The sequence below is a fragment of the Lutra lutra genome, chromosome 4 (genome assembly GCF_902655055.1).
Source record: "Lutra lutra chromosome 4, mLutLut1.2, whole genome shotgun sequence".
Lineage (NCBI taxonomy): Eukaryota > Metazoa > Chordata > Mammalia > Carnivora > Mustelidae > Lutra > Lutra lutra.
The window spans coordinates 17,480,389-17,500,286 of record NC_062281.1 but is presented as its reverse complement, the minus strand read 5'-3'; the positions used below and the strand labels follow the sequence as shown (position 1 = coordinate 17,500,286).

At 42.4% G+C, this 19,898-nt stretch overlaps 2 protein-coding genes and 1 long non-coding RNA gene across 10 annotated transcripts in view; 1 reads left to right on the top strand and 2 right to left on the bottom strand.

Moving 5' to 3' along the window:
- Positions 1 to 19,368, top strand: part of TBC1D31 (TBC1 domain family member 31) — a 69,638-nt gene extending 50,270 nt beyond the window's left edge. For 3 of the 8 annotated variants that reach the window (XM_047724056.1, XM_047724060.1, XM_047724061.1), the window contains 6 exons: positions 2,486 to 2,578; positions 8,268 to 8,408; positions 10,158 to 10,352; positions 11,900 to 12,038; positions 17,134 to 17,316; positions 19,035 to 19,368. In XM_047724056.1, coding sequence (XP_047580012.1) covers positions 2,486 to 2,578; positions 8,268 to 8,408; positions 10,158 to 10,352; positions 11,900 to 12,038; positions 17,134 to 17,316; positions 19,035 to 19,168 — 885 coding nt within the window. In that variant the 3' untranslated portion in view covers positions 19,169 to 19,368. The remainder of the gene's footprint in view (positions 1 to 2,485; positions 2,579 to 8,267; positions 8,409 to 10,157; positions 10,353 to 11,899; positions 12,039 to 17,133; positions 17,317 to 19,034) is intronic. The other 5 variants (XM_047724057.1, XM_047724062.1, XM_047724063.1 and 2 more) reach the window with 3 other exon arrangements.
- On the bottom strand, positions 3,025 to 13,756 carry LOC125096916 (uncharacterized). The gene is made up of 3 exons (XR_007126441.1): positions 13,622 to 13,756; positions 11,038 to 11,039; positions 3,025 to 3,068 (listed from the first exon to the last, which is right to left on the bottom strand). It is a non-coding gene; the product is annotated as an uncharacterized LOC125096916 (long non-coding RNA).
- Positions 5,977 to 6,427, bottom strand: LOC125096915 (P antigen family member 4-like). The gene has a single exon (XM_047724065.1). The coding sequence runs from the start codon at positions 6,392 to 6,394 to the stop codon at positions 6,068 to 6,070; it is 327 nt and encodes a 108-aa protein (XP_047580021.1). The 5' UTR covers positions 6,395 to 6,427; the 3' UTR covers positions 5,977 to 6,067.
- Positions 19,369 to 19,898: the final 530 nt, after the last annotated feature.

Here is a 19,898-nt window from a genome sequence, read left to right as displayed (position 1 = left end):
TCCTACGCCAGCAGCCCCCTGAACGACAGCTTCATCATCTCACTGCTGGGCCTCGTTCCCACTATTAATCTGCCTTTTCTGCATTCTCTGCTGTATTCTCAGATGTGTATCATCTCAAATAGACTTGGAGGATCGTATCTTTCTTGCTTTCTGAATCCCTGCCTCACCCCATCCTAACGGTGTGTTTATTAGAATTGCATGGAATTTATAGACTAATTTAGGGAGTTTTAAACCTAGTTTTGGTAAAACACTAAGTATTTTTTCAGCCTTTGAAAGTATTTTGAATTCATCTGTATTAGAAATCTGTCATCTCTGCTACAGCACGAGATAATACTTTTTGTCTTGTTTAAAGCCAGTTAATTTTAAATAGGCTTTTGAAAGATGTGATTCCTTTTCACTATCTCACTGAGTAAATGAGGCTGATAATTCATTATTCTGGAAAAGCATATGTTCTTCTCCCAGAGTAATACAGGCTTAGAACTCTGACCTCTTGATTCCGAACTCTTTGAGATAGAAGCATTTTTTTTTTTTTTTTTTTTTTTGGTCAAAGAATCCTGTAAAGTCCTTTCAGTTTGCATGACCTGGCCTCTGCTTACCCTTCCAGCCCCCTGTCCTTCATCTCCCTATTCTGATAGTCAGCTCTGACCTGCTCAACTGCCAGAGCTTTTCTCCTCACAGCACAAGCACCAGCAGGAAGGCTGACACGCACGAGTGAGCGCACGTCCATTAGCGGTCAGCGGAGCTGAGCTGGGTTTGCCCTGGCACTAAGCTGTGTGTGTGTCTAAAAATCCATAAGCAGAAGAGCTTCCCTCATTGAAAGTCCAGAACAGCATGATGAACGGTGCTACACCTCTCCTCTGCCCACTGGCATTTTTACTACCCTCGTTTCGTGGACTCGAGCATCCCCACTTGGAGCTAACTGCTCTCCCAGTAACCTCCTTAAGTTGCACTGGTTGCCAGTCAGTGGTTTCTTTACTTCTCAGGTGTTTGTCCTTCTTGTGCATCCCACTGTATTTTCATCTTTACTCTTTGTTTCTCCAGAGATAGGTATTCGATCTTGTGATCTTTGATCTTTACAATGTCTGATACTTAACGGATGCAAATAGTGTGCAGTCATTATATGTGTGCTGAATAAATAAATGGGGTAAGATGGGGTTATAGTTTGTTTTGTTCTGTTCCTGAAACACGTGTCACTCCTACAAAATGGGGACTCTAGGCAGCCAAGTATTTAAGACCACTCCTAAGATTCTCTGTCTACTTAAAGAGGGCCTTAGTTAACCCTCTAGTGTATAAGAGTGAGAAGCTTCCAAGTAATCAAAATTTGGAGAGTGGTGAACTTTACATTAGCTGAGTCCAAGCAGAGCCCATTGAACTTGGAGTTACTAGTTGCCAAACTGAATTTATTGAAGTATAGTCATTTAGGGGTGTCTGGGTGACTCGATTGGCTGGGCGATAGATTCTTGATTTTGGCTGCGTCATGATCTCGGGATCCTGAGATCGAGCCCCACGTCAGGCTCTGTGCGCAGTGGGGAATCTGCTTGAGATTCTCTCTCTCCCTCTGCCCTTCCCCCTCACTCACTCGCTTGCTCTCCCTCTAAGAAAATAAATAAATCTTTAAAAAGAATTTTCTTGGGGCGCCTGGGTGGCTCAGTGGGTTAAGCCGCTGCCTTCGGCTCAGGTCATGGTCTCAGGGTCCTGGGATCGAGTCCCGCATCGGGCTCTCTGCTCAGCGAGAAGCCTGCTTCCCTCTCTCTCTCTCTCTGCCTGCCTCTCCGTCTACTTGTGATCTCTCTCTGTCAAATAAATAAATAAAATCTTTAAAAAAAATAAAATAAAAAAAAATAAAAAGAATTTTCTTTAAGTAGAGTCATTTAATCAAAAAGAACATTAAATAGTATTCTATTTAATAAGATTAAACATTCTATATTTTTAACCACCACAAATTTAAATTGCTCGAGTTTTTCTAACTCATAACATTGGCTGATACAGCGCAGTAAGAACTCCCGTCTGTTCTCGCAGCCTGGGTAGATGAGCCTATGGTAATTGTACTTTCCTTTTTAGAAAATTAAGCTTTAACTTTAACTCAGTCTTTATTCCTAGATCCTGCAGTGAATGTTAATATGCCATCAATTACTCTGGTATCAAAAACCCAATACTCGGGGCGCCTGGGTGGCTCAGTGGGTTAAGCCGCTGCCTTCGGCTCAGGTCATGATCTCAGGGTCCTAAGATCGAGTCCCGCGTCGGGCTCTCTGCTCGGCAAGAAGCCTGCTTCCCTCTCTCTCTCTCTCTGCCTGCCTCTCCGTCTACTTGTGATCTCTCTCTGTCAAAATAAATAAATAAAAAAAATCTAAAAAAAAAAAAAACCCAATACTTTTTATTTTAAATACTCCGAGTGGGTTATTTAGATTACAAGATTACTAAATCTGTTGAGAGAAATTATCTTGTATATTGTTTCTGGTGTTCACACTTTGTTGTTTGGCCGTAGGTACACATGAGAGATCGAGAAATTGCTACTACAGCGAAAGACCTGGAAATGAGACATCTGGAACTCGAATCACAAAAAAGACTTTATGAGAAGGTATAAATCACCTGTTTGCACCATGAGACAAGCAGAGCTTATACAAACTCTTTTTAGATTGTATTTATTCGTGACTTTTAATGATCATCTCTTTTGGGTTTTGTGGGGTTTTTTTAAAGATTTTATTTTTTTGACAGAGAGATCACAAGTAGGCAGAGAAGCAGGCAGAGAGAGGGGAAGCAGGTTCCCCGCTGAGCAGAGAGCCTGACGAAGGGCTCAATCGCAGGACCCTGAGATCACGACCTGAGCCTAAGCGTAACCCGCTGAGCCACCCCCACTCCCCCGGGTTTTTTTTTTTTTTTTTTTTTAAAGATTTTATTTATTTATTTGACAGAGAGAAATCACAAGTAGGCAGAGAGGCAGGCAGAGAGAGAGGAGGAAGCAGGCTCCCTGCTGAGCAGAAAGCCCGATGTGGGGCTTGAACCCAGGACCTGGGATCATGACCTGAGCCGAAGGCAGCGGCTTAACCCACTGAGCCACCCAGGCGCCCCTGGGTTGTTTTTTTTTTTTTTAAGCAGAATATAGTGTCATCCAGGATTGTAAGGTAGCCAAAATGTCTGAACGTACAGTTTGTTGTAATTCTTTAATTCATGTTTCTCTTAGCGACTTAGTCTAGTGTCTGAGGTACCAGATGTAAGCCCCAGATTTTGCTTCATGATTTTCTACCAAGTTACTAAGTTTTCCTGTATCCATGTGATAGTGAGTACAAAATTAGCCCAGTACTTGATAAGGATCTTCGTAAGTAAGGTAAATCAGATAAGAGCTGTAAAGGACTTTGAATTTGAATCTGCTGGAAATAAATTATCAAGGACCTACTTAGAATATATAATTTAGCTTCCACTATGCTGGAAAAAGGAATTTTGTTAATATAAATATTTATTATTTGGAAAAAGCATTTTGTTCTTCATTTATTTAACGTTGAAACCATAAGTTTTCACTTCCTTCAGCCCTCTTTTAAAGTGAGACTTCGAAATTAGTGATAACTGCAAGTATGTAACAGGTAACATATGATTGTTACTTACCTTAAATAAGATTTAAAACCTTTGGCATCCATTCATATCTGCAACACTTTTTAAGTTCCACACTGAACTACTTCTAGAACTGAGCCAGGGACTTACACTGCGGCTCAGTCTCCTGTGATTTTGAATTAGATTCAATTCATTTGGACCAAACCTAAGATTACTTTTTACTGTCTTTTCTTTGGCGGAGGTAGGTGGTGGCACCAACGGGGCATGGTGTCAGAATCAACAGAAGATTTGCAAGAAAAAGACTAAGAATTTTCAATAGGTTTCTCTCAGATTCTCAGGTATTAGCATGTTGGTAAAATTGGCATTAACCTTCTCTGTCTCTGTATGTACCTGAACACATGTAGATACATTTTTTTTCTGAACCTTTTAAGAGAAAGTTGCAAACCTGATGCCCCTTTCCCCCTAAATGCTTCCGCATATATTTCCTAAAACCGAGGAATCCTTATCACATGACCACAGAACAATGATCAAAATCATGAAATGAGCACATTATTGTTATCCAATGTACAAGCCTTATTCAGATGTTACCAGTTGTGGTAAAACTGTCCTTTAGAGCAAAAGAAAATCTCAGATAATCGTTTTCTCAGTTGTCATGTCTCTTTAGTCTCCTTTATGTTGGCACCACTCCTGAGTCTGTCTTTGTATTTTATAACATTGATATTTTTTGAAGAATCCGGCCAGGTGTTTTGTAGTGTTCCTCAGTCAGCATTTGTCTGTTGTTTCCTCACAGTGAGATTCAGCTTATGTGCTTTGGGCAGGAGTGCCCCAGAAGCAATGCCGAGTTTCTTTCTGTGGATCGTTATCATTTTTGCCCTCTTCTGAGGAAAGTATTTATTAAGCACACAGGTTAGAGAAGACCAAGCCTGCTTAACAAAACTAACTTACAAATTCCTGAACGTTATCAGGTCCGTTAGATTCAGATGTGCAACTCCTGGCTTTTCCATCGGTTTTAGTGATTAATACTTTATCTGCCAAACTTAGCTCTCAACATCAGTTTGATTAACTGCATCTATTTGTAAACAAATTATATCCCAAAAAACAGACAATACTGTGTTCACCTCTATTGGAAACATATGCCCAATAGTCCATATATATCTAATTTGAATAAAAATTTTTTTAACAAAAGAATAAAATGAAGCACAAACAAATAAGCACATACTGACCTCTGATCCAGATTTCATCCCCTTCGTCTCCTGGAACCCTGTTTCCTCAAGTCCAGTTTTGGCCTCTGTCTCCGTCTCTCTTTCAGGCACATGTACCTTCTCCTTGGCCTAGGACCACCCTTGCCAAGACTGTGACGATTAAATGAGTTAATGTCTGTATGTCACTGACAGGAGGCCCCAAGACTACCCTCTGGTCCAGTGATTTGCTAGAAGGACTCACAGAGCTCAGGAAAAGCTGTTGCACTCATGGTTATGGTTTATTACATCAAAGGGATACAGAGTAAACTCAGGGAAGGTAGGGGGCGCCCGGCTGGCTCAGTCAGTGGAGCCCGTGACTCTTGATCTCTCTTGATCTCTCATGAATTTGAGCCCCATGATGGGTGTAGAGATTACTCAAACAGCAACAACAGAACTCCTCAGCAAAGGTAAAAGGCACATAGGGCAGAACCCAGGAGAGACCAGCACAAGCTTCCCCTTGTCCTCTCCCAGTGGAGTCAAACGGCGCTTGATTCTGCCAGGAGAGATGTACGACAGCGCATGGAGAGTTTTGCCAACAGGCAGGCTCACTCGAGTCTCATAATCCAGGGTTTTATCGGGCGTCAGTCCCGCAGGCATGTAGGGTGCACAGTAGTTACTTGCTCTGAGAGGTCAGGCTGATACGGTGCGTCCTGCAGCTCCTACCAGAAGTCACGTGATTAGCACAAACTACCTGGCAGAGCCCAAGGGTCTGGGCCTACTGAGACACTCTTATCAGGCAGGGGATTCCAGGGGTTTAGAGCTGGTCAAGGGCTAATCTTTTTGTTGGAATGTGCACCTCTTTATGGAGTAGCTAAAATCCTATATTCTGCTTTTCTTTTTTACTTAAATCCTTTTTGTAAATGACTACATATCTTGGTAGTTGTCATTCGTAATAGATATTGATGAACCGTAACTTACTTAAACGTTGTTTTCTATTGTCGGATATTTAAGTGGTTTACAGTTTGTGGCAATAAGCTTCTTCACACGTATATCTTCTCTGCATATAATTGGAAAACGTTTTTATTTTTCACTATGAAGGTAATTATGTTACCAGTAGATCATGAGAAAGGTAGAAATAAATCCCTAAATCGAGAAGTAACTACTAATATCATTAATAAGGATAAGTGAGATTATTTAGTACACACAATTGATATTTTGCTTTTTTATTTTTTTTTTTATTTTTTTTTCAGAGCAAACTTTAAATCTTTATTGAGAGAATTTAAGCCAAATTATCAATATAACAAACTGTATGTGTGGCTTCGGCTTCTCTTCTTTTTAACTTATGACTGTCCATCACCTGCTTCTTGAACTTTAGCAAATGCCAGATCAGGTGTAGTCTTCCCTTTCACATCAGGGCCATCTCCACGCTCACCTCCAGTCTTTTCCAGACCCTTTTCCTTTTCCTGGCTTTCAGCTTCCAGTTCTTGAACCCCACATGCTCCTTCTTCTCTCTCTTGTCCAGGCTCAATATCTGGATCCTCAGTAGGTGGCTCCTTTTTTTGAGGTATTTTTTTACCTGGTTGCTTAGCAACTCCAGGTTCATCCAGCTTAGAAGATTTTTTTCCATCTCCCTTTCCTCTAGATTTTGATCTTACTCGAGCACTCATATTTCTCAACTTACGCTCCTGGGAAAATGATCGAGTCTCCCGATATTTTGCTTTTTTAACTTAAATTTTCATGAATATTGTTTGCTCTCCTTCTCTTCAACCACTGTACTCATTAGCACTCCCATCCCCAGTCCCCTAACCCTGGCAACCACTTATATACTGTCTTGATGGATTTGCCTATTCTGACATTTCGTTTAAATGAAATCATACAATGTATAGTTTTTTGTGCCTGGCGTCTTTCACATAGCATCGTGTGTTCAAGATTTATCTCTGTAGCGGTATGAGCGAATACTTCCTTCCTTTTTGTGGCTGAATAATATTCCATTGTAAGGATAAGACCACATTTTGTTTATCCAAATATCCATTGGTAGATATTTGGGGTGTTTCCACCTTTTGGCTCTGATGAGTTGTACTGCTGGGAACATTCATGTACAACTTTTTGTTTGAACATATATTTTCAGTTTTCTTAGATTTGTACCTAAGAGCGTAGAGTTCTAATTTCTCCACATCCTTGTGAACAATTGTTATAATCTGTCCTTTTGATTATCGCCATTACAACTGAGCGTGAAGTGGTATCTTGTGGTTTTGATTTGCTTTTTTTCTAATGGTTAATGGTGCTAGTCTACCTGGTGATGCTTTCATATGTTTATTGGCTATTCTTGTATCTTCTTTGGAGAACATGTGGTTAATGTCTACTCAGAGTACGTAGAGCCATACTTTTGTTTTTTAATATCTTGTGTAATTTTTTGTTGAAAACTAGATATTTAAATAGTGAAGTGTGGCAGTTCTGAAAATCAGATTCTCCCCCTTCCTCAGGGTTTTCTTGTCTCTTTACTTAGTGGCTTGTCTGAATTAATTCTGTAAAGATTAATTTGTGGAACTAAATTAAAGTCGTAACCAGACAGAGATTTCCATACTTGCCTTGAACCAGTAAGCTTCTAGTCTTGGCCAGTGGGCTCTGTGTGCATTACGTTGGGGCGTGCCTTCAGCACTTAGCTCCGTAGTTTACAGCTCTGTCTTACACTTCGCCTCCTGACCGTGCAGAACCTCAGTTCACCAGACTGGACACTCAGGACCTTCTCAGATCTGAGCATTCACATGGCCCTTGCTAAGTGCACAGCCTTACACATGCACATAGACTTTTAGGGTTCCAGGAATCTATCAGAGCTTTTCAAAGTCCCCTGAAGACATCTAATTCTCCAACTTTTCCTATAAAGCCTTTTGATTAACTTGGGGTTTGCACTGTGGTCCGCTGCCTCAGGCAGCCAAGATGCTCAAGAGTTTGCTCTGATGTTTTTCAGCAAATGTCCCCAGGGAAAAGGCTGTTCAAAGGAGTGAGTTCTGAGGATAAATAAAGACAGCCTTGGGAATGGGTTCTTTCAGAACGACCACATAGGTCAAGTAGTGACAATCATCTGGGAATGGGAGTTTTCTACTTTTCCAACTCCATTTTTCCCCCTCCCGTTGGCTGCCAGGCTACTGGTTTTCAAGCCTAATGAAGAGTTTAGGGATGGAGTGAAACTTGCGATAGTGCAAGTTAAAAATGCCCTAAGGGTTACTCTTCTTACCAAGATTCAGCCATTTTTATGAGTAAATGCTCCCCAAATTGCTACAAGCCTTTAGTGAATTTCCAGAGTTCTGAAAAAGTAGGTCATGCCATGTTCTCAATACTTTTTTGGATGAGAGAATTTTCAGGGGTCCTTTCTTGTGTTTTCAGTGACGTCACTGCTGTTTCCTTTTTACTTTGAAAATCAGATGACGGTTTTTTATTTGTGTGCTAGTATTCTAGGGAAAAAAAGTGCCATTTTGTGTTCTAGCATTATTAGAGAGATTTGTGATTTTTTCTTTTACAATTGATTTTTTTTTTTAACAGAATCTTACTAGAAATCAGGAAGCTGTTGCAAAAGAAATGAGAGAAGATGCAGATGCCTTTAGACGAAAAGTGGATCTTGAAGAACACATGTTTCATAAACTGATAGAAACAGGTCAAACTCAGAACCAAAAAACTCAAAAGGTAAAAGTAATGGGAAATTTAGTATATAGAGAGAGGGGGACATTTTCATCTGTCATCCTTTTATGAAGCATTTCTTTTCCCCTGCCCTGCCCCTCTGCTTCTGTCGTCCTTTTAAAAGAAGAAATTCAAGATTTAACTTAAAACCTGCATTAATTGATTTCTTTGCTTCAGTGATCACAGTTCCTAGAATCTCACATTAGTTTTAGAGGTTACTCACATCACATGTATCTTTTATACTCTCTGAGAATTTAAAGACTTAGGAGAAAATACAAGGGAAATGGTAACTTTAGAGGTACTGACCTACTGTGTTCTGTCTCAGAAATTGTCCCCGAGCAGATTAGTTGCAAAACATCAGGTCTTCGCTGGGTATATGAGCCAGCATTTCCAAAGTATATTCTGTAGAATATTAATAACTATTACTCAGTGAAAAGGGGAATGGTGAGTAAGTGTTGGAAGTGCTATTTAAAGTTAGTATTTTCCCTGCCACGTGTGAGGATATGGTATATTGTGACTCTTTAAGAAAATTTCCCAAACTTACTTTCTAGAGTATCTGCGGAGCACCGTTTCAGAAACGCTGGCTTAAGTGAATTGAAACAGAATGTGGGAGCTTCAGGAAAGAGCTTGCTCTGTTACCCAGTTAGCAAAATGCTAAATGGGTCTGCGGCCAGGCCTGGCCCTGGTCCAAAAGCCAGGAGTAGTGTAAGATCTCCCTCCCTTCTGTTCAACAACAGTCCCTTAGGGGGACCCGCAGAGCCTACCATTTATTTTTCCTTGAAGGCTTTCGTCCAGTCTGTAAGAACGAGCTCTTCTGACTCCTTTTCAAAAGGTTGAAAGATGGAGATTGTTTAATCTCACTCATTGCTTAGCCTCGAAATTCCCAACCTTGACAATGTATGCCTTAGAACTACCTTTGTGAAAGTTCCAATATCCCTGGGGCGCCTGGGTGGCTCAGTGGGTTAAGCATCCGCCTTTGGCCGAGGTTACGATTCCAGGGTTCTGGGATCGAGCCCCGCATCGGGCTCCCTGCTCAGTGGGGAGCCTCCTTCTCCCTCTCCCTTCCCCCGCTGCTTGTTCTCCCTCTCTCTGTGTCAAATAAATAAATCTTCAAAAAAAAAAAGTTCCAATATCCTGCCACCCCAGGGATTGATATATTCATTTGTGTTTGGTCCTGGACACCACTGTTTGTTTTAAACACTGTGAGGTGATTCTAATGTGCAACCAGGGTTACAAACAGCTACCCTGGGGGTGCTTGGGTGGCTTAGTCAGTTAAAGGTCGACTCTTGGGGCGCCTGGGTGGCTCAGTGGGTTAAGCCGCTGCCTTCGGCTCAGGTCATGATCTCAGAGTCCTGGGATCGAGCCCCGCATCGGGCTCTCTGCTCAGCAGGGAGCCTGCTTCCTCCTCTCTCTCTGCCTGCCTCTCTGCCTGCTTGTGATCTCTCTGTCAAATAAATAAATAAAATCTTTAAAAAAAAAAAAAAAAAAAAAAAGGTCGACTCTTGGTTTCAGCTCAGGTCCTGATCTCTTGGTCATGAGATCAAGCCCTGGCCCGGGCTCCACTCCAAGTCTGCTTAAGATTCTCTCTCCCTCTGCCCCTCCTGCCACGAGCTCTTTCTTTCTCTCTCTCTCCAATAAATAAATAAATCTTAAAGAAAAAACAAAAAACCACCCTAGACATGTGGATGCATTGAACAGATATACTGTATTTTATAGAGTCTGACCTTGTTTCTGAAATTTGCAAATATTTCTTAGTTAATTGAAGAAAATTTGGCAGAAGCTGAACAAGCGTGTCTGAATGCCGACTGGCGAATTGAGGCTCTACGTAAACAAAGATGTGACGATCTGCAGCGCCACGAGTGTTACCGGGAAGTGGCCAGACTCCTTCGGGAAAACAGAAGGACCGAAACAGAAGTATTAGATGCGATGATGGGGGAGGAAGCTAGAAAGGTAACAATAGTGTCACACATTTTTTTGTTACTCCTCATTTAAATTTTGAAAGTTTAAGGGCACCTGGGTGGCTCAGTGGGTTAAAGCCTCTGCCTTCGGCTCAGGTCATGCTCCCAGGGTCCTCGGATCAAGTCCTGCATTGGGCTCTCTGCTCAGCAGGGAGCCTGCTTCCTCCTCTCTCTCTGCCTGCCTCTCTGCCTACTTGTGATCTCTCTCCATCAAGTAAATAAATAAAATCTTTAAAAAAATTTTTTTTGAAAGTTTACATAATCAAATGACAAAAATTAGAATTCTTTTCCTGAAGAAGAACGAAAGGATTTGAGGAGCCAACTAAGAGTTTATGTCCCGTCACACAGATGTCCCCTCCCCATGAGCGTCTCTGGTGCTCATACGCTGCAGATCTTGTCATAGACACGCAGACTTCCCTGAGGACACAGAAGAACTAGGGAGAGATCAGGAACCGGAGAACTGGGCCTCGTTCCTTCCTCTTCACACTGCTCTGTCGTGATGTCTCTTCCGAAAGCTTTTTATAATGTATTTCCTTCAGGTCACTCTTCTATTCATTACCCTGCTACCCCAGCTAAAGGACACATGGCCCTGTCTGATCACACTTTGAGTCAAGGACAGGGAGCAGTGGGGGCGATGTCCGCTGAGGCTCCCCAGGAAAGTCATGGTGGAGGCCCACATCTTCAAGGATTCCTGACATTGGCCCCGGATTGTGCCATGTCAGGTGTTGCTGGACGTGGGGTGAAATGGTGTATTTGCGAGTGGGCTCAGAATCACTGTGAGGGCTTTTCCTAGTACACAGAGGTGCTTCTTTGTATCTGCTGTCCCGGGTTCTAAAGCTTGACTACTGTGTGGTCTTGAGATCATTCAGACTCTCTCTCCTCCTCAGTAACAGGAAAGTACTGGATTTCTGGTCCTTGCTGGCCCTAACGATTCTTTAAAGCTTTGTTATTTCATGCATTAGCATTTTTATAACATAAAAATTACATGTGTGTTTGGATGCAAGAGTTGTAGCATAGAACACTGACGAACTTCAGGAGTTGTAGGATATCTTAACTGCATTATTTTTGTTACCCAAGGGCCAATTTCAAGATAATCACTTTCTCACTTTAGGAAAAAGAAAGTTGGGGTTCATAGAAATTCCTTGATGTCCCTGTAGTCAGCATGTGTACTGGAGCTGGGCAGATTTTCTTAAGGGATAGGTTCAAATTAAATAAGACAGTTGTCATGTATTTTAAAAAGAGCTTAATCCCGCAAGATCTGACATGTATTGAAAGGACTTGTTATTTCAAAGACAGTGGACTCCTGTCTGTGTGCCGTGTGGTCTGCTGACGTCCTCCTGGGTGGCACGTGAGAAGTGCCTCTACCCTCGAGGTCCAAGGCAGGCACTCAGATTACCCTAAAACCAGACAGATCCTGTATGCCGTGGGAATCCCAAAGGAAGTGGGGTAGAGAAGACAGACGGGGCTTATTCCGCTGTTGGAACCGCCATGACCCCAACTTTTAGGTGATTTTTCTTTTCTTTCGTTTATTGCATTTAGTGGGAGGAAGCTAAAGAAAAAGACTTTAATTTGAAATCAGAAAAGAAAGCTTCGGCTCTCGCAGATGCATCCAGAAAGTGCTTTCTACAGAAAGAGACAAATGATGCTTTAGAACATGCCGGACATGCGTACAGGAAAGGTGAGTGTCTGTGAGTGCCTTTCTCTTCGTGCTGTCACAGACCCGTCACTCAGTGTGCTCTGCTGTTACAAGTAAATCCCCAAGGCGTCCGTCATTCACATCAATGCTCAGCTAAAAGGTGACCACTGGTCACCCTTTCATTGGTTGCTGGGACTTGTTTTTTGTTTGTTTGTTTGTATGTTTGTTTTTAAAAACTCCGATCAAGAAAACTCTCACCCACGCTGTGTAGTTCTGTTTTATTCCCTGGTTCCATGGTCCTGGTTAACCTCCTTAATCTATGAGAATATGATTTGCTCCCAAAGCGCTTCTAGTTTCTTTTGGTAAAAATGTGTGCTTCGCTAACAGCTGGTCCTCAAAACAACAGCATAGCAAAGTAGCGCAAGCAGAGTCACTGTAACTGTCAGGTTTTGGTGCCGGACTTGCAGTGGCATCAACTGTGAAAACCTAAATTACTTAGAATTCTTTAATCAAATGCAGTTACAATGAATTTTTATTTTACTACATTTTGCATCATTCCGTCTTTTTTTTTTTTTTTACTGTATATGGATTAACCTTTTTTTAGTAACAGTCTTACTGATAAATAATTCACATGCCATGTGATTTTATGGTATTAAGTTGCCATATGTAAAAATACATATATATTCACGGAGTTGTGCAACCATCACTGTAATCAATTCTAGAACGGTTTTAGTGCCCAGAAGAAACCCTCTATGCATTTGCAGTCACTCCCCATTTCCCCTCCCCGCCCCCCAGCCCCTGGTCACCTCGGATCAACGTCCTGTCACTATAGATTTGTCAGTTCAGGAAACGTCGTATAAATGGAATCACATCCTCTGGTCTTTTGTGTCTGACTTCTTTCTCGTGGCGCGACGTTCTGAGGCTCGTCCGCGCATCAGCGTGTCATCCATCCGATGGCCAGGGGTCCACTGCAGAGACCTTCCACTCTGAAATTTATCCATTCGTCATCAGCTGATGAGCGCTGAGGCTGTGTCCACTTCTGGGCGTCTGTGAATAAGGTCGCTGTGTGCCTGGCTTCTGTAATTCACACATTTGAAAAGTTGAAATGTAGGTTAGACGCCTCGGCATTGAATTATGCGTACTTCTGAAACTCGTCATTAGCTCTCGGGCTCTAGATTTGGGTCCCGGACAGCTCCCCGCCACCAGGGGAGGAGGGAGGGGAATTTCTCTCTTTGCACAAAGTGAATATTTCCCAGTGGCTCACAAGAGGCAGTAGCAGAGGAGCTGCTGCCTGCCCGGGACCCTCTCACACTCCCCCTCCTCTAGACAGAACCGATGCTTGAGGCTGTTAGGGAAGCTGTGGCTTTAGAAATAGGAAAAAGGAGGAAACTGCAGCAGAAGTTTCCCCTTCTGTCTTCAGTCATCTTCCCGCTGGGTCTTCCCACCGTGCTGCCTGTTTTTATAACTTTCCTAAATTTCACCAATGAGAGATAATTTGGCTAATAATCATCCATTTTTCAAAAGGCAAACGGCTACGGATTTGTCACTTTCTTGATCAGGGTGTATAAGTGATATCAGTCGTTCGCTCTTAACACTGGGAGATAATCAGCTGTAATTAGGAAAACGGCATTTTGATGTTTGATTGGAGGCGCTCGCCATTTGTTTGTGCCTCAGGGCCTAGAATGGAGGCACCGGGAAGTAGGAAACACGTAAAAGTCTGCCAGGGACAGGTCATTTATTTAAAATTTTTTAAATGGCAGGGGGGCACCTGGGTGGCTCAGTCGGTTAAGTGTCTGACTCTTGATTTCGGCCCAGGTGGTGATCTCGGGGTGCCGGGATCCAGCCCCGCAGTGGGCTCTGTGCTCAGTGGGGAGTCTGCCTGAGATTCTCCGTCTCCCTCTGCCCTCCCCACACTCATGCTCTCCCCCAAATAAATCTTTTTAAAAAATAAAAATTTTGCTTAGTGTCAAATTTTTATTACCAGTGAGGAGGAAATTCTTACTATTTTCTAGAAAACAGGATCTTCTGGACAGTGTGAATGGCCCTTGCTACCGCTAAAATCCATGGTCCCTAAACTTAAATTGTAGCTGAATAGCCATGTCCTATAAAATGATATTAGCACAGTTTTAAATGGGCAAAGGATTTGAATATACCGTTCTCCAACGAAGGTACAGGTGGCCACAGTACACACACGAAAAGACGCTTAACCTCATCAGTCACTAGCGCCATACAAAGCAAAACCACATGAGGAAAAAAAAATGCAAAAATACAAAGACAGAATGAGATACTAGCGTGACTAATCGAACACAGCGAGTGTTGACGAGGGTCCAAGAGAAATGGGGACGGTGCTGCAGGTTGTGCGAAGTGGCAGCCACTTTGGGAAATAGTCCCGCAGGTTCTCAGAAGGTCAACCACGAAGTGGTCATGTGACCCGGCAGTTGCGTACCTGGGAGATGGGAAACACGTGCGTACAAAAACCCGTTCAGGAAAGTCGCAGCGCCGCTACCATAATAGCCGGGAAGTGTAAACAGCCTGGAGAGCCATCAGACGAGGAATGGACCGACACAGATCCACACGGTGAAAACTTAGTCGGCAATAAGAAGGAATTAAGTACTTATTTATGCTGGAAATTGGAGGAACTTTGAAATCTCTGTACTAAGTCAAAGGAGCCAGACATCAAAGGACACATATCCTGTGATGTTATTCGTATGGAATGTGTAGAAGAGGCAAATCCGTAGACACAGAAAGTAGGTTAGCAGTCTCACAGGGTTGGGAGGGTGACTACTGATGGCGAGTCTGGGGTGACGGAAATGTTCTAGAGTTAGTGGTGATGGTTGTGCAACTCTGAACACACTAAGAACACTGAACCGTACACTTTGAGGAGTGAATTTTATGGCATGTGGGTTCTAGCTCAATGAAACTGTTACTTTAAAAGAAGACATGAGTACATGGCTGTTACCAGGTGGGGACCAGGTTTCTAATTACTGGATCTTTAAAAAAAAAAAAAAAAAGGATAGGCTTGGAGCAACGGGGAGCACACTTCAGAGGGAGGATTTCACGGTGTGGTGTGGGATCCCAGAATAGGTGGCAGGAGCCCTGAGTCCTAGTTCCAGCCTTATGGTAAATGAACACAGGCGTTTAAGTAAAGTTGGCCAGAGTCATGGATTTATTCAGAATTGGTAACTGGTCTTCAGTTTCCTTATTTGTAAAATGACAACATTATAGACCAGGTAGTCTTTAATTTTGTTCCAGTGCACCATTTTCTAGCCATTGATGGTTTGTGGGCCTCTCTGAGACTCTTCCCAGAAATATGCACATACACATGCACATAGACACACAGAATTTTCCTTTATGATTCTTGTGGGTTCCCCAACCACAGCCTCCATGAGCCCTGCTCATACAGGACAGAACTTGTTAGATGTGATTAATCAATGGCAGAAAGTTGCCTGCCGTGGGGATTGTTAGACCAGCTGGAGAGAGCTCATGTACAGGATACTTAGAGATGTCACTGGAGAAGACAGAGGATAGGGACCTTCAGTGCCAGGCTCAGGAAGTGGGCCACATCCTGTCTGCCGACCTGGCTACCCAGCAAAATGACCTGGAAACTCTACTGTTGGGCTCACCTCCTGGGTAAAGAACTCGGTGCTTGGGGTTAGAACGGAAGAATTTTTGTTTGTACCTTTTGTACCTTTTAAAAATTGTACCCTTAATACAAATTCAGCAAATAAATACTGATTTAAACTAATAAGAATCACCTTTGGGGCTTTAAAATACATTACATTAATAAGAATAAGTTGCAGTACAAAAAGTACAGGAAAGAAACTTTGAGTTTTTGCTTTATTCTTAATGTGTTCAAATGTGTTACTATTAGCATTTATTATTTTTTGGTAAATTGCAGATTTTTTTAAAAGACCCTTATAAGGACCTCACCAACAGTGAATTAATTTGGCAGATCTAGGATAGGAACTAGGAAGCTGGATTTTTGTTTTAAAAATTTTCTGCTCAGCCAGTATTTGAAACACAGCTGTTGGCAGAGGGAACCATTCCGTGCTAGAACAGAAGTGATGTTCACACCATGGCCCTTCTGGAAGAGGAAGTAAACAGCCAGGGGCAGGATGGCTTTTGGGGGACAGATGAGAGACAAGGGACAGTGAGGTCTCAGATGTGGAAAGATCTGGAGAACCAGTATCAGCTGCATGTATAGTGAATGCTGGTTATCCAGCTTCTGCCGGAATGTTTGGGGCTGGCGAGCTCACTACCTGATCCCATTTCTGCCAGTATTTTATTTACAAGCTCTATCTCGTAACGTAAAATTGAATATAGCTTTTTTTTTTTTTTTAAACTCCCTCATTAGAAACAGTTCTTTGGAGCAAACACAGATTACATGTACTACCTCTGCCACAGGACAGCCCTTCAGATGTTTGACGATGACTCTCGCATCCCATTTCCTCACACCCGTTCAAATTAGTCATTTGGTAATCAGCCCCAAACAGTCTTAATGACTCATTGAGCTAAAACTGTGAGTTAAAACCATTAGCTGCAGCCCTGAGACCAGGTAAAAGGCATCTTAATAAGTCAGTGTAACTCAGACAGTCTGGGCCTGACTCCTGGAGGCTGGGACCCTGTGATGGGAGTAGAAAGGGACAATCATGACTCTAGTTGGGCTGAAAAATAATAAAAGGACCTGGGTGTCTTCATTGAAAAGCCATAGGAGTTGGGGAACGGTGAAAACATAGCTGAGGGGCCAGTAAAACTTCAGAGATGAGAGTGATCAAGGGACAGGGGGAGGCAGACAGGGGAGGCACCCTGCTCTGCTCGATGTTCTGGAAGTCTGCAGGAGCAGCCTGCCTCTCGCTGGTTCTCCCGTGCTCTCTGTTGGCGCCATGAGGCCCCGCCCGCTGGTAGCTGCCAGGGGTGGGCCCTGGGGAGTTCTCATAATCTTGTCCAAGAAACATTTGGGATCTCTATCCTAACATCTCTGTTTTTGAGTGGTTTGTTTGTTGGCTCTTTGTTTTAGCTAAAGGTGTTTTTAAAATATGTCACCGAAACTTCAGCTCATAACTGCCCTTGCCCTGCCCATAGAATGGGGACAGCGCTCTTCCCAGAATAGAAGTTGGGGACTTTTCATCCTTGGCAGTTGTCATTTCCTGGGGACCATTTAGAATTCAGAAAGGCTCTCCACTCACTCCCAAACCTCTTCTGTATCTCCTCCCTGTTGCAACAGCAGTGTCCAGGGACCAAAATGGACAGGTCGCCTCCAGCTGTCTGCCTCGAACCTCACAGCTAAATGACATTTTGGAAATGGATTCTTCAACATGCAGTGAGTTGATAAGCAAGCACTATTTCTTCTCTCATTTACAATTTCGCCTTCATTTAAGCAAGACTGTGGCTTGAATCGTGTTTTCGCCATTCTGATGCCATTTCCCCAAGGCGTAGATAATGGAAATCCTGAAACGGAGACAGCAGGGTTCTCAGCTCTTCCAGCTGGTGAAAAAAACTGGATCAGACCGAAACCAAGTAGAGAAAATTTGCCAGATGGATGGCACTGATGCGATTTCCTTTCTCTAATACTAGTTGTAGGTGCCTACACAAGTCTGTCACTAGCTAAACTAATGATATTCACAACTAGGTTTTACACCCTTGTGGAAAGAAAATCTGAGCATTAGTTTTCAAAGCTACTGTGTATTTGAATTTTCTGAATGTTCTTCTGGACTGGGCTCTTTCCAGGAGCCACTGAAGACAGGGGTTTGCTGGGGGTGGGGGGCGCTGTGATGGACTGCTGGGGCCACTAGCTGGGCACCCGCCCAAGACCAAACAGCTTCATGCTGATTGGACGACATTTGATCCCCTCCCCTTGCTTCCCTGCAAGTTTTTATGTTTGCAAGGGACAGGGTGGAAACCTGATACAGAAATAGAGTCACAGCTGTAGCCCATAAAGGAGCTGAGGGTTTTCACAATAAAGTATTTGATTTCTTTTTAAAATGGGGGAGGGGACAAGGAACATTTTCAACAAAACTATCCTATAGAAGAAACAGAATTTAACGAGATCTTTTGAGTTCCTTTAGAAGAACAGAGTCTTATACAGTGTCCTTTGAACACAGGCTTTATAAGAAATATACCTAGTAATAACTCGTGAGATTGCAGTGTTGTAAATTTTTGCTGACTTATGCTCTATATGTATCTATAGATTCTGTGTCACAATAGGAATTAAACCAAAAGTCATGCATAAGTTGAATGAAAATCCATGGGACTTTCAGCTGTTCTTTATTCTGACATGTCAGAACTTAAATTTTTAGTTAGATAATTCTAAATTAGAAAATCAAGTCAAGATACTTGGTAAGCTTAGGTATTTAGCAGCAAAACGAAACACAAAAGTGGGATTCCTGTGGAGGAAAATACAGTTTTCAGAAATTGGAGCTGTTTGAATATGTAACTAAGTTTGAAAGAATTGTATTTTTAAGGTCCTTTTTTTTTTTTTCAGATTCCAGTGTTTACTAGCCCCTCAAACTCAGTATGAAATGACTGTTGCACTTGGACACATTGTAATATTTTAATTGGACTCTCCCTCTGTTGGCCACTATGAAAACCATTTGATTTATTTATTTTTATTTAGTCATTGGGAAAGTAGTCTTGGTGTACTTTTCTAAATATTAATTTTGGCGACTTGGAGTGCTTTTTCTCACTATCTTTAAGTATTCTAGCGAGGAAACTTGAGTGTTGCAAAGAACTCTCTCATCCTCTCTTGGACAAGATTTGTTCCTGATTTAAACAATTATCTATATCCCCCAAATTTAAAAACAAGTGCTACATAACCAAAAGCAAGTAAGTTCTCTGATAGGCTTCATTCAATTCGACAAATAAGTATTTGGCTTTGTAACTGGAACAATGTAGGAAACAAGATGTTAGGCTTTTTCATTCAAGATGTTTGACTTTTCAAATATTCATTTCATTATTGGGTTTTGGCAACGTATTTACCTTCAAAATAAATGCTGTATCTAACATTGGAAAATTAAACTATTAATTTTACTCTTTTTGAAGTTTCTTTAAATCAAAGAAGAATGCAGTGGGACACCACAGAGCGGGATCTTATGGAGAGAGTAAGAACTCTTCGCCAGAGACTCACCGCCCAGGCCCGCAGCAGATGTCAGACACCTCACGTTTTGGCCACGTAGACGGCTTGAGAGAGTCGGAGAGATACCTATTTTGCAATCAGTGACACTGATTTTTAGATTATTTATTTTATATCCCTACAGAGGGCAACTTTTTATATGGGAAAAACGTGTATAAAAATTATGTGTACTATTTCATTCTGATGCTTTTGGCTTGTAAATGGCTTCTTGTACTTTTCATAATAAAATGTTTTAAGCTCTTAGGGGCGCCTGGGTGGCTCAGTTGGTTAAGCGTCTGCCTTCGGCTCAGGTTGTGATCCAGGAGTCCCGGGATCGAGTCCCTTATATGGGATCCCTGCTCATTGGGGAGTCTGCTTCTCCCTCTGACTGTCCCCCTTCTCATGCTCTCTCTCTCTCTCTCTCTCTCTTAAATAAATAAAATCTTTAAGAAAAATTTGTTTGAAGCTATTAAAGCTTGTGTTAGACTCTCTTAGTTTGCAAGGACCCACATAAACGTCTGACTTGAGTTGACGAGGGTTTATTTGAAAGGTAAATGGGGGCGCCTGGGTGGCTCAGTGGGTTAAAGCCTCTGCCTTCGGCTCGGGTCATGATCTCAGGGTCCTGGGATTGAGCCCCGTATCAGGCTCTTCGCTCAGCGGGGAGTCTGCTTCCTCCTCTCTCTCTGCTTGTCTCTCTGCTTACTTGTGATCTCTGTCTGTGAAATAAATAAAATCTTTTTTTAAAAAAAGGTAAATAGGGCGCCTGGGTGGCTCAGTGGGTTAAGCCACTGCCT

Excerpts from the sequence above, each read along its gene's own strand:
- LOC125096915 (XM_047724065.1), bottom strand. The coding sequence starts at position 6,394 with ATGAGTGCTCGAGTAAGATCAAAATCTAGAGGAAAGGGAGATGGAAAA.